Source organism: Grampus griseus, assembly GCF_964374135.1.
Source record: "Grampus griseus genome assembly, chromosome: 6".
Lineage (NCBI taxonomy): Eukaryota > Metazoa > Chordata > Mammalia > Artiodactyla > Delphinidae > Grampus > Grampus griseus.
The window spans coordinates 64,173,503-64,187,560 of NC_139000.1; the positions used below are offsets into that span (position 1 = coordinate 64,173,503).

Below are 14,058 nucleotides of genomic sequence, written 5' to 3' on the forward strand. Positions count from 1 at the left end.
ATGGGGCCGTTGAGGAGGTTCTAAACGAACCGGACCTGGAGGGCCAGTCATGCCCCGGGTCTCAGCCTTCGACCCTCAAGTCTCTCAGGCTTTGGGTCAGTGAGGCAGCAGCGCAGCTCTCGAACCCTGGAGTCAAGGAGAAGTTCCGCACCTCAGGGCCGAGAGGAAAACAACGAGGGGGACCAAGGGGCGTGCCAAAACCGCCCTATCCCGCGTAGAGCGATGCTGCGTAACCGAGCGGGCTGAGAACTACCCCAGACAAGCTGCGGTGAAAAGAAAGCCGCAGCCACTCTCCTGTGAGCCGAGACTAGAGAACAATGAGTTCAAGCCCTGCACGCGGAGGCTCGGGGTGCCACGCCCGGGGGCGGGCCCAACTCGCGGCCTGACGGGAAACGTAGTGTCTAAAGCTGTGCCAGTGCAGCTCAGTTGCTCGCCGGCCCGGGCTCCGCGCAACTACAAGTCCCAGCAAGCCCCGCGAGGCCTTGATCAGCCGCTTTTCGCCGGGAAGGGAGAGGGGCGAACATGGCTGAAGGCAGCAGGGGCGGCTCAACGTGCGGCGGCGGGGAGGGCGGCAGGCAGAACCCGGTTCCCAGCAGTGGCGGCTGCAACTTCCCAGAGTACGAGCTTCCTGAGTCGAATACGCGCGTTTTCCATGTGGCCGCTTTCGGGGAGTTGTGGCTTGGCCGGCTGCGCGGGGAAGGGGACTTGTCGCTGAAGGAGCCGCCGGCACCGGCGCTGCCCGGGGGCCGAGGGGTTGCAGACTCCGGCCGGGAGGATGAGGCCGTGGCCCGGGATCTGGGCTGCAGCCTGGAAGCGGCAGCCGAGCTGAGGGCGGTGTGCGGGTGAGTGCGGGGCCGAGGGGCTCTTGCGGCTTGGAGTCAAGCCGGGTGCAGCCTTGCTCCTGCGCGCCCCTGGGCCTCATCATGGGGGCGGGCCTGTGGTTTACTCCCCGGGGTAGAAGGGCCGCCCTATCAAAGCTTTCCCGGAACAACGGGAGAAGTCCCGTGATGGGAATGCACAATTTCTGCTAGTGGGGTTGAAGGGACGAGAGAGCCGCATGAAAGATTAATTTTTCTATTCACTAGTTTTTAAAGTGTTTATTAATGTAGGAAAGCAATCAGAGTAACAGCGACGTGTATGTCTTTGACAAGACACTTTGACGACGGAGGAACCTTAGTTTATGATGAGGCTGGAAGGATATTTAACCACAGCAGTGTCAAAACCTTGATTATCTCTGGTCTCTTTTGGGGACCTCCTGGGTATACTGTTATTGAGATATTCCTCAAAGTGATTTATTTTAAATGAAAATATTAAAATAACAATCTATTTCTCCATTTAACAGTATTGGCCGCCTTCAACCAGGCGTATATCCCTTTCTTTATAGAATATTGGCACAGAATTCGCCTTTAATTCTGGTTATCTGATGCTTAATTATTCAGTGATGTATTTAGGACACAACTCCTGCTTGCTAAGGACAGGATGTGGTGATTACTTTGTTTGTTTTTGTTTTAGTCTTGATAAACTGAAGTGCCTTGAGGAAGGGGAGGATCCAGAAGTCATCCCAGAAAATACTGACCTAGTGACTTTGGGGTATGGAGGACTTTGCTTTTGTTACTTATTTAAATATTTTTTTCAACATTATATTATTCGAAAGTTGAGAGTATGGTATTGTTGTCCCACCTCCTAAATTCAACCATTGTTGACATGTGGCCGTATTGGCTTTAGCTGTATGTGTTTGAGATACCTCGTGTGTGTCTTTTTCTATGGCTGAACTGTTCAGTAAGTTGCAGACATCATGATAATTTACCGCTAAGTACATCAGCGTATAGCTTCTAAAAGTATGATCCTATTACTTAATCAGAGTGGTATTATTATACCTAAGAAAATTAACAGTAACAGCATTATCTCTAATATCCAGTCCATATTCAAATTTGTGTTTATTTTTAAGTGTTTACAAAGGTACAGTTAATCTGCTTAGATTTTGGGGTGGCAAGCTAAATACTCTGATAGTGTGGTAAAGGACTCGTTTTTGAAAATTTTCTGTCAGATCCATACTTCTGTAAAATAGGATAAAAATGAATTACTAGAAAAATGAAATTAAAAGGCAAACATAATAAAACTCCAAGTTTTTTATCATTAAATTCAACAGTAATATTACTGTCATATAGGTGTGAACATTTCTAAATGCTTACTCTCATTGTCTGTACTGATTGGATTACAAATAGCTCATAGATCAATTCCGGTCTGCCAACCACATTTTGAGAAAGGCCGCTCTATGATAATACTATTATAGAGAAACTGCATGTGATAGTGAAATTTGTAATTTCCAGTTTGTAGCCCGTTTACTTTGCATCAGCTATGTTGTCATACTTTATCCTGCAGGCGTTTCGACCCTACCTTATTGTTGGCTTATTTTTGTAATTGCCGAATCTGTTTCTCTTATCCCTGTTGCTAACACTTACATTAGCAACACTTGGAGCACTATAAAAGGTTCCTGTCTTTCCTAGGTCCTGTGTTTTCTCCTGACTTATCCATCCTGCTATCACCTAAGCATGCTCATTTGCTGAGAAATCGTCAATGGCTCAACCTCTCCTCTATGGGCAAATTTCAGAATTTTTTACTTAGACATTTGAAACCTTCCACATAGCCCAAATCTGCCTTTCTTGACTTGTTTTCAACCATTTTCTCTTTCAGTGCCTCAGGATGCACATGGCCCCTCTCCCAACTGAACCCTAACCTAACCAGTCTTTGAGTCCCTAACATTCATTTCCACATCTCTACAACCCATCTATCTACCTTTGGAAATAGACACACTTGTAATGTCTAGAATTCTTCTAACACTTCTAAAGTCCTTGAAGGTTCATTGAGAGTCCAAGCTCCATCATCTGTGAATTGCGCTTAAGCCTGTCGGACTGCTTTACTCCATTTGGTACCCTTTAACTATTGTTGATTGATTATTTGGATTTTTTTCTAAAATGCACATCTGATTGTCTCACTCTCTTACATAAAATCTTTCAGTCGTTCTTAGGCATAGTCCTGAGTTCTTAAATGGATCACAAGGTTCTCTATAGAATGGATCTTGCTGGTCTTTTCGGCCCTACATCGCTGCAGTGCTCCAGCCGTGTTACACTGTTTTTCAGTTCCTAGAATGTGCTCTCTCATCCTAGGCCTTTGCCTAGAACACTCACACTTCCTTATCCCCCGGTCTGGCTGACTTCTACTCATCTTTCAAGTTTTAGCTGAAGGACTAAGGACTAGATATCTAGCTCCCCTTTTATGCTCGTGTAGCTGGCGATACTTCTCTAATTGAAATACTCTTCACACTTATACTGTACTTATTTAATTTTCTGTTTTCTAGCTAGACTTAAAAGTTCCATAAGCTGTGTCTGTCACACCCACTGCCATGTCCCTCATTCCTAGAATTTTGGCATATAATAATAGGGAGTCAGTAGATACTTGTAGAATGAGTGGAATAAATGAAACTTGCATAAACCTAAGGAAGCGATTTTTTAGAGATTGGCTAAAAGAAGAAAGTTGATATTTATAAAGCAGACTTTTTTTTTCTATAGTTAATTACATGCTAATTGGCTTATAATGATGTTATTGAGCTATGTGAAATAGTAATTTTCAGACTGCTTTACACAGTGCTTCCCCTGGCTATTTTCTGTTACTAGATCAACTGGATCTCCTTGGTTGTCTTCTAGTCCCTTCCATAGGAAATGTGAGTAGAATTATATGTATAATCTAATGTGAAAGGAGTTAGTGCAGCATTCCTTAGCTGGGATTATTTTGATGTACTTTAAAACTATTATATTTAAAATAAGACTAATCTTAATCTTAACAGTACGACAAGTGAATTAGGCTTGTGCCAAAAGCCAAAAATCTGTCTCTCTCTGCTTTCTCTTTCACTAAACCTTCCTTTCTTTTCCCTACCAATAACTTAAAAACGTAAAGTAAAAACAAAACCTAAGTACATGATCCCTTTATTGTGGCATAAAATACATTTCTAGCACTTCTTTTCTCCAAAGATTAAGCAACATTGTTTTTAGTACAATAGCTTATAGATAGAATATTTAAGAATATAATCTAAGAAAAATTTCCAGAATGGGGAAGAAAACCTGAACAAATTAAAAGGGCTCACTGGTTACCTGGGAAAATTAACTCAGAATTATCAACTCTGAGATGTATCCTAGTAAAACAATTATATTTCAGAGAGAAAATGGGTAACAAGGGGCATTTAAAAATATATAAATGCAAAGGTAACCACTGGAACAAAAATGCAAATACCAAACTTCCCTCTGCAATTTCTAAAAAAGTAGACAAGCAGAAAGACATGTCTCATAATGAAAAAAACAGCTAATATAACAAAATACATACAATTAGAAAATGTAATAGAATTGAGGCCAAAGGCATCAGTTTTTCTACAGTCTCATAAAAGGGTTTAGATTAGGCTCACAAAACAAAAACCTTGCAGAGACAACAGACACATCTAAAATAAAGTAATTCAGAGAGGTTAAAAATAAATGGTGGGACAAAAGTATACCAGATAAATGGAAAGAAAAATTGAGCAGATGTAATGGTCCTGATAACAGACTAATAAAATTCAAGTCCCCAAACATTAAATATGACAAAGGACACATTTTAGTGCTAAAGGCCACAAACCACAGTTAAGATAGAATACTTATATATACCCCAAAGAATATAGCAGCCAACTTTATAAAACAAAACTATAGGGGATACAAGGAAACATAGCTAGAAACACACTAACAATAGGGCACTTTAATATACCAATCTCAGCACAAGACAGATCAACTGGCTAAAAAAAGTGAGGAGGTAAGAGCCCTAAACAACATAATCAGTAGGGTATGTCTTATGGAGATACATATATATACATAAAATTTATAACCCTGTGTTAGAGACTGTGTGGCACATTCACAAAAGTTGGTTATATATTAGGTCACAGAGGAAACATCATAACATCCATTGAGTAGAAATAAAACAAACAGCACTCTCTGATCACAACATAATAAAACTAGAATTTACTAACAAAAACAAAAATCAGGCCATTCTAACATGGAACTGTTCTAACAGGGCTACTGTTACAACATGGTAAAATATATATACCTTAGTTGTAAAGCTAGTATCTTATTTAATAAGGAAGCAGTACATATATTTCTGCTAAGATCTGGAATAAGCAAGCATGCCTAGTATCTCACTGCTTTGCAGCATTGTATTACAGGATTAGCCATGCAGTTTGACAAGAGGAATCAATTAGAAGCATAAGGGTAGATAAAGAAGAAAAACTAGCTCTATTTGTGAATGATTTAATGGTATTACCTGGAAAAGAAATCAATGCTAAAACAGACAAAAACCAAAAAAGAATTTAGTGTAAGAGCAGGATACAAAATTGATAAATAAAAAAAATGGCCTTCGTAGATACAAACAGTAAACAATTAGAGGACATAATGGAGGAAAATCCCATTTACAATAGTCAAAAAGGTTAAATACTTAAGAATAAATTTAACAAGAAATGTGTAAAACTGAGGTAAGGGAAAATTTTAAACCCTCCTGAAAGACTCAGAAAAAATCTTGAAAACATTGAAAGATATCCTCTGTTCTTGAATAGGAATACTAAGCATTATAATGCTGTTAGTTGTTTCTAAGTTAATTTACAGATTAAGTGCAATCCCAATAAAAATGCTAAAAGTATTGGTTATTTTATGGAGTTAGACAGTTGATAATAAAGTTCATATGGAATATATTCAAGAGTAACTAGGAAAAAACTGGGTGAGGAGGAGAAAATTGTGAGTGCCTGGTAATTTTACCATATATTAAAATATACTACAAAGCCTTTATAATTAAAACAGTGGGTACTAGCTCATGAATAGACAGATAGACCAGTGGAATAGAAGAGAAAGTCCAGTTAGATTCAAATGCATATGGAAATTTAGTATGACGCTATACACAAGAATAAACTCCAGAGGGAGTGGGATCAAAATGTAGAAAATGAAACATGCCTACCTTGGTGTAGTGAAAGGCTTTCTAACTATGATTTAAATCCAGAGGTAATAAAAGGAAAAGATTGATAAAATGGACTACATATAAAAATTTAAAATTTGCATGACAAAAAACACCATAAACAAAGTCAAAAGACAGCTGCCAGACTTGGAGAAAATATAACATATACACAAAGAGCTGGTAACCCAAATATATAATACCTTAAAAGTTGAGGGACAAAGACCAAAAACCCAAAGGGAAAATGGGGAAAAGATATGAACCAATAACTCACACACAAAAAAGATATAAAAATAACTCACAAACATGAAGAAATGTTCATGCAGATTCATTATTAGAGAAATGCAAGTTAAAGTGACAGATACCTTTTTTCTCCTATCAGACTGGCACAAATTTTAAAATATACATTCTTTTGATGAGGCTGAGGGAAGCAGGCATTTTCAGACATTCCTGATGGAAACGTAAATTGATAGCAGCCCTCCTCTAGGGAGATTTGGTAATGCCCAACACAAAATTACATAGGCACTTAGCAGTCCCACTTCTAGCAATCTCTACTGAAGATATACCTCCAACAATATGAAAATTTATTATGCATAAGGTTATTCGTTGCAGCATTGTTTGTAATAGCAAATATTTGAAATATCCTAAATATACATACATAGGAGAGTGTTGAAGAAATTATAGGACATCCACACAGTGCAGTATTGTGTAGCTGTGCTAAAGGATAAGGAAGGATGAACCAATAGATTTCTAGGAAATACTGTTACGTGACAAAAGCAAAGCCCAGAAGCATACGTTACCCTTCTTGTAAAAACGAAGTTTCATTGGGTATCAGTTTATTGGCTCTCATCTAAAAGTGTACCCTTTTTGCCTGCTCTGTAAAAATGAGTCTCAGCTCTTTAAATATATTTCCTTTCCCAACTGGCACAGTATTAAGCTGTGTCAGTAAAGGGCACAGGAGAGACTTTGCATGAGGAAGGAGTTCTGCTTCTTGGTGCCATGTGCTGGCTCAGCAGGGTCCTGCAGCACACACAGCTTCCCCAGCATCCAGCTCCCGCAGTACCCGGCAGTCAGTAGCACAGAGCTTTCCCTGCTGCTCCACTCCCCTTGAAACCTCCCTGGAAAAGCTTTTCCTGTCACCCTTGAGGGCAGATTTCCAGCAGGTTCCACTGATGCACCCTAGCAACTTCTCTGCCATTCAGCGAGTCACAGCCATTCCCTCTCCAATAAGGTCTGGCTGTCAGTCCTGGGGGAAGAAAAGGGAGCCTTCCTTGGGTATTCTTTCTTAGCGCAAGGAGTAGGGTTCCTTGTATGCTATTCCTTTGTTCTCTAGCGTTCTCTACTTCTTACTTGCCAGTCTCTCATTACTCCAGTCCTCTGTTAAAAGTTAATAATTCTTTAGATTAAACTTTGTTCAAATTACTGTTTAGTTTTTTTCTCCTAATTGAACTCAGACTGACACAAAAAGGAATATAAGAAAATACATAGGTATCTGTGTGTTTGAACAAAAGAAATGGAGAGGGTAAACCAGAACCGTAGAGATTGGTGGCCTGCGGTGGGTGGGTAGGACAGGGGTGGAAAGAAAGGAGGAAATAGGTACAGGTTAGTGGTCGGGACCAAGAGGGAATGATACTTTTCTGAATATGTATACCTTTTATAACTCTTAGAATCATAGTAGTGTTTCCCATATCTTTTACACAACCCAAAAGTAATCAGACAATTAAAACCAGCCAAGATGTAGGGGAAGACCCAAAATAGAATGTGAAACTAACAAATGAGTCTAATTGTGTTACAAATGAATAGCATCACAACACTGAAGAGAATTAGTAAGAAAGATCTAATCTGATTCTGTATAAAAGTGTACTTGGATTCAGTGTTGTAAGGCTGAAGACAAAAAGAACTATTAATTTTTAGTGTTTTTCACAGGGGTGTAGGTTAGCAATTCTGAAACCATGTTTTTTAAAGAACTGAATGTGTAAGTGAATATAGATAAAGGGAGCTGGGTTTCTTGTAGAGAAAAGTTATAAACAAGGAAAGGCTGAAGGCTAAAATGAATCCTGATTTTAGTTTGGGATTAGAAGTATTAGTATAAACTCAATGCCTTTAAAAATATATAACAGAGTATTGGGTTAAATAAACTACATTATTGAAGTTAAAAAATATATAAACAGAAAAATACAGAAACACAGATATTTGTACATGTGTGGTTTAGTATATATATGTATGTTTCGTACCTCTCTCTGCTGAGAGTCCTGGAAGCAGTGACTGCAGTAACAATGAGAACACCTCATGCTCAGGTACAGGTGTCTAAACCTCTCTCCAGTAGAGGAACTAGGGCTCCTAGAAGTGGTTGATTCCAGGGCTGAGACACGAAAATACAGGGTGAGCCTTGAGCATCTTCTGTGGTGCCAGAAAGCAAGGAAATACTTAACAAGAAAAAAAAAAAAGATGGCTTGTTGAAAGAACAGAGCCAAATTGAAGGAGCTCCTAGTGGCCAAAACTAGAATAATTTGAGCAACAGAATAACAGTAGTATTAGATTTTAACCTGTAGAATAAAGTAAATATTTATGAGTTCATACTAAAAATATAAATAACCAAATAAATAAATAGGAAGAAAGAGGCAGGTCTTCCTCATAATACCAAAGAATAAATGTTAAAGGAGGAAAATAGAGAATCACTGTTAGGTATAAACCACAGTTAATAAGTGTTGTAGACAAAATCTACTGGTGAGTGCTAAAATTCCTGGATGAAAGTTTGAGGAGAAACAAGATTTGCATAGTCTCAAAGTATCTCCCCGCAAACACTTATCAGGGACAAAGGAAAAGAAAATATCTTTCTAGTGTAGGAACCTGGCAGACAGGAGCTTAACCAAGGTAAATATCTACAGGAATAAGACATACTAATATTAACATTATGAACGTCAGGATGATACAGTGAGAAGGAAAACATCATTCTTGAGGTATTCTTGTCAAAAGTTTATAAGCTTACTCCAATTATGAGGCAACAGCAATTAAACCCAAATTGAAGGACTTTCTATAAAAACACTGATAAGGGCTTTTTGAAAGTGTCAAGCTCATGAAAGACAGAGACTGAGGAACTGTAGAAGACTGGAGGGGAAAGGAGAAATAAGAAATGCAATGTGGTGTCTGAATAGGATCCTGGGACAAAAAAGGCACGAAAGTTAAAAATTTGTGAAATTCAAAAAAGTTCTTTAGTTAATAATACTGTATTAATGTTAATTTCCTGGTCTTGATAATTATTCTATGAACATGTAAGATGTTAACAGGGAAAGCCAGGTAAGAGATGTAAGGGAATTCTTTGTACTATTTTTTCAGCCTTTCTTTAAGTCTAAAATTAGTTCAGAATAAAAAGCTAAATATTAAAGATATTTTTGAAGCCCCAGTAAAGAATGTTGAAGTTTGATTTTTCTTGTAACAGGGTTAGAAAGAGACTTCTGGAACACCGGGAAGAAACCATAACGATAGACCGGGTCTGCAGACAAGAAACATTTGCTTATGAGATGGTAAAAAGTCTTATCTTTTCCACCTCTTCCCATGAAACAAACTCTCATTGATGTTAGTGATGACTGTATGGGGGCTTTATATTGGATGTGCTTAGTTGGAAACAAATTAGAGAAACTTCACTGGGACTGGGAACTAGTAGGAGAAAAAGACCGATAAAATTCAAGTGATGGGGAATTCCCTGACAGTCCAATGGTTAGGACTCCACTTTCACTGCCAAGGGCGCAGAATCGATCCCTGGTCAGGGAACTAAGATCTTGCAAGCCATGCAGTGCAGCCAAAAAAAAAAAAAAAAAAAAGAAAGAAAAGAAATTCAAGTGATGGCACATTTTCCTGTCAGATCTTGGCCTTTATTTTTGCTTTTACTTTGGTCTTGCCCTCTGTATTAGGCTAATTTCATGCCTTTCACCACCCTCTTTCTGATATTTTTGTTCTGCTCCTGATTTTGGTTTAACTATATTCTTTTCTAATCCATTATTTCTTAGCTAAAACCCTCAGAATAATTTAAGATGGTGAATAATGAGGAATTAAGTGTTAGTAGACATGATAGGTTCATTCAGTACATGTTCTTGACAACTTATTACGAGCCAAATGCTGTTTTAGGCACTTAATAGTGCAGAAGGGCACCTGTTTTCTCTCTCACTCATTTTTATAATTGTGGTAAATTTTATATAACATAAAATTTAACATTTTAACCATTTTAAATGCTCATTTAAGTGGCATTAAGTACATTCACAATGCTGTGTAAGCATCACCACTATTTTCTGAACTTTTTCATCATCCCAAACAGAAATTCTATACCCATTAACACCAACTCCCCATTCTCTCTTCCCCCAGCCCCTGGTAACCTCTGTTCTACTTTCCATTTCTGTGGATTTGCCTATTATAAATATTTCATATAAGTAGAATCATGCAGTATTTGTTCTTTTGTATCTGGCCTATTTTACTTACTATAATGTTTAAATGGTTCCTCCATGCTGTAGCATGCATGAGAACTTCATTCCTTTTCATGGCTGAGTAATATTCCATTGTATGGATATACCACATTTTGTTTATTCATTCATCTGTTGTTGGACATTTGGGTAATTGCTGCCTTTTGGCTATCGTAAATAATGCTATAATGAACATTAGTGTTCAAGTATCTGTTTGAGTCCATTTTAAGCTCTTTTCAGTATATACCAAGGAGTGGAATTGCTTGGTCATATGGTAATTCTAGGTTTAACATTTTGAGGAACTACGAAACTGTTTTCCACAGGGGTTGAATTATTTTATATTCCCACCAGCAATGCAGGAGTGTTTCAGTTTCTCCACATTCTTGTCAACATTTGTTATTTTCTAGGCTTTGATAATAGCCATATTAATGGGTGTGAAGTGGTATTCATTATGGTTTTGATTTACATTTCCCTAATGATTATTGATGTTGGACTGCTTTTCATGTGCTTTTTGGCCATTCGTATATTTTCTTTGGAGAAAGTTCTATTAAAGTCCTTTGAGTCCTTTGCCAGTATTTAAATTGGCTTGTTTGTCTCTTTGTTTTTGAGTTGTGAGTTCTTTGTATGTTCTGGATATTAGATGCTTACCATATGTATAACTTTAAAATATTTTCTTCCATTCTGTGGATTGTCTTTTTACTCTCTTGATAGAGTCCTTTGATGTACAAAAGTTTTAAAATTGGATAAAATACAATTTATCTGTTCTTTTTCTTTCGTTATTTGTGCTTTTGGTGTTATACTTAAGAAACAATCGCCAAATCCAACGTCATGAAGATTTTTTATTTTACCCTGTTTTCTATAAGAGTTTTATAGTTTTAGCTCTTAAGTTGTTGATCCATTTTTGGTTAATTTTTATGTATGGTATAGGGTAAAGGTCCAACTTCATTCTTCTGCATGGGGATATTCAGTTTTCCCAGCACAAAAGACTGTCCTTTCCCTATTGAGTGGTTTTGGTACCTTTGTTAAAAGTCAGTTGACCAAATAAGGTTTATTTCTGAGTTCTCTATTCTATTTCACTGGTCTGTATGTCTGTCCATATCCTGGTACCACATTGTTTTGATTACTGTGGCTTTGCGGTCAGTTTTGAAATTTGGAAATGTTAGTCTTCCAGTTTTGTTCTTTTTCAGAATTGTTTTCATTATTCATGGTCCCTTGAAATTCCATATGAATTTTAGGATGAGTTTTTCTATTTCTGTAATAAGAACAAAAAAAGCATTGAGGTTTTGATAGGTGTTGCATCAAATCTTTATATTGTTTTGGGTAGCATTGTTATCTTAACGATATTGTCTTCCAGTCCATGAACAAAAGATGTTTTCCAGTTTGTTTAGGTTGTGTTTAATTTTGTTTGGCAACATTTTGTAGTTTTTTTGTATGTACAAGTCTTTCATCTCCTTTGTTACATTGTTTATTAAGTATTTTATTTTTTTCCTTGCTACTTTTTTTTTTTTGCGGTATGCGGGCCTCTCACTGTTGTGGCCTCTCCCGTTGCGGGGCACAGGCTCCGGATGCGCAGGCTCAGCAGCCATGGCTCACAGGCCTAGCCGATCCGCGGCATGTGGGATCTTCCTGGACTGGGCCACGAACCCGTGTCCCCTGCATCGGCAGGCGAACTCTCAACCACTGCGCCACCAGGGAAGCCCTTCCTTGCTATTTTAAATGGAATTGTTTTCTTAATATTCTTTTCAAACTGTTCATTGCTATTGTATAGAAATACAACTGATTATTTTTTTTTTTTTGCGGTACGCGGGCCTCTCACTGTTGTGGCCTCTCCCGTTGCGGAGCACAGGCTCCGGACGCGCAGGCTCAGCGGCCATGGCTCACGGGCCCAGCCGCTCCGCGGCATGTGGGATCTTCCCGGACCGAGGCACAAACCTGTGTCCCCTGCATTGGCAGGTGGACTCTCAACCACTGCGCCACCAGGGAAGCCCAATACAACTGATATTTGTGTTGGTTTTATATCCTGCAACTTTGCTAAATTTATTAGCTCTAACAGGATTTTTGTGTGTGTGTGAGTTCTTTAGGATTTTTTACATCGAAGATCATGCATGTCATCGGCAGAGATAACTTTATTCTTTTCCAATTTGGTTGCTCACTTGACCTATTTTCCTTCCTTCCTCCATCCCTCCCTCCATCCCTTCCTCCCTCCCTCCCTTCCTTCCTTCCTTTTCCCTCTAGTTTCTCTGGCTAGAATTTCTCTAGTACTTTGTTGAATAGAAGTGGCAGAAGTGTACATCCTTATCAATCTTTAACTATTGAGTATTAGTTTAGCTGTGGGTTTTCCATATATGACATTTATCATATGGAGTAAGTTCCCTTCGATTCCTATTTATTTAATGTTTTTATCATTATTTAATGTTTTAAGAAAGGGTATTATTTAATGTTTTAAAAAATTATTTAACATTATTTAATGTTTTAAGAAAGGGTATTGGATTTTGTCAAATGTTTTTTCTGCATCAATTGAGATGATGTGTTTTTTTCCATCATTCTATTAGTGTGGTATATTGCATTGATTTGCATTTGTTGAACTACCCTTGCATCCTGAGGATGAATCCCCCTTGGTTGTGATATGTGATCCCTTTTATATGCTGTTGGACTTGTTTTGCTAGTATTTTGTTGAGAATTTTTATATTTATACTTATAAGGGATGTTGGCCTGTAGTTTTCTCATAGTGTCTTTGTCTGACTTTGGTATCAGAGTATGCTGATCTCATAGAATGAATTAGGAAGTATTCTCTCCTCTTCAGATTTTTTGGAGGACTTCAGGAAGTATTGATAAATTCACCAGTGAAGCCATCTGGTCCTGGGCTTTTCTTTGTTAGGAGGTTTTTAATTTCTGATTTAATTTTCTTACTTGTTACAGGTCTATTCATATTTTCCCTTTCTTCTTGAGTTAGTTTTGATTATTTCCTTCCTTCTGCTAGCTTTGGGTTTAGTTTTCTTTTTCTGGTTCCTCAGGTTTATTGATTTGAGATTGTTCTTTTCTAACGTAGATGTTTAGAGCTGTAAGTTTCCCTCTTTGTACTCCTTTTGCTGCATCCCGTAAGTTTCTCATGTTGTGTTTTTGTTTCATTTGTTTCAAAGTATTTTGTAATTTCCCTTGTGATTTCTTTCTTGACCCATTGCTTGTTTAAAAGTATGCTGTTTAATTTCTACATGGAAATTTTTCAGTTTTCCTCCTGTTACTGATTTCTAGTTTCATTCCCTTGTGATCAAAAATGATACTCTTTAAAAAAATTTATTTATTTATTTTTGGCTGCATTGGGTCTTCGTTGCTGCATGCGGGCTTTCTCTAGTTGCGGCGAGCTGGGGCTACTCTTTGTTGCGGCGTGCAGGCTTTTCGTTGTGGTGGCTTCTCTTGTTGCAGAGCACAGTCTCTAGGCCCTTGGGCTTCAGTAGTTGTGGCACATGGGCTCAGTAGTTGTGGCTTGCAGGCTCTAGGGCTCAGGGTCAGTAGTTGTGGCGCATGGGCTTTGTTGCTCCATGGCATGTGGGATCTTCCTGGACCAGGGCTCGAACCTGTGTCCCCTGCA

General features: G+C 38.4%; 1 protein-coding gene across 2 annotated transcripts in view; it reads left to right on the plus strand.

Moving 5' to 3' along the window:
• Positions 1-513: 513 nt before the first annotated feature.
• The window catches only part of SNAPC3 (small nuclear RNA activating complex polypeptide 3), a 44,094-nt gene continuing 30,549 nt past the window's right edge, over positions 514-14,058 (plus strand). The window contains exons 1-3 of one of the 2 annotated variants that reach the window (XM_082656038.1): positions 514-842; positions 1,513-1,590; positions 9,455-9,539. In XM_082656038.1, the coding sequence (XP_082512164.1) occupies positions 523-842; positions 1,513-1,590; positions 9,455-9,539 (483 nt within the window). In that variant the 5' untranslated portion in view covers positions 514-522. The remainder of the gene's footprint in view (positions 843-1,512; positions 1,591-9,454; positions 9,540-14,058) is intronic. The other variant, XM_082656039.1, reaches the window with a different exon arrangement.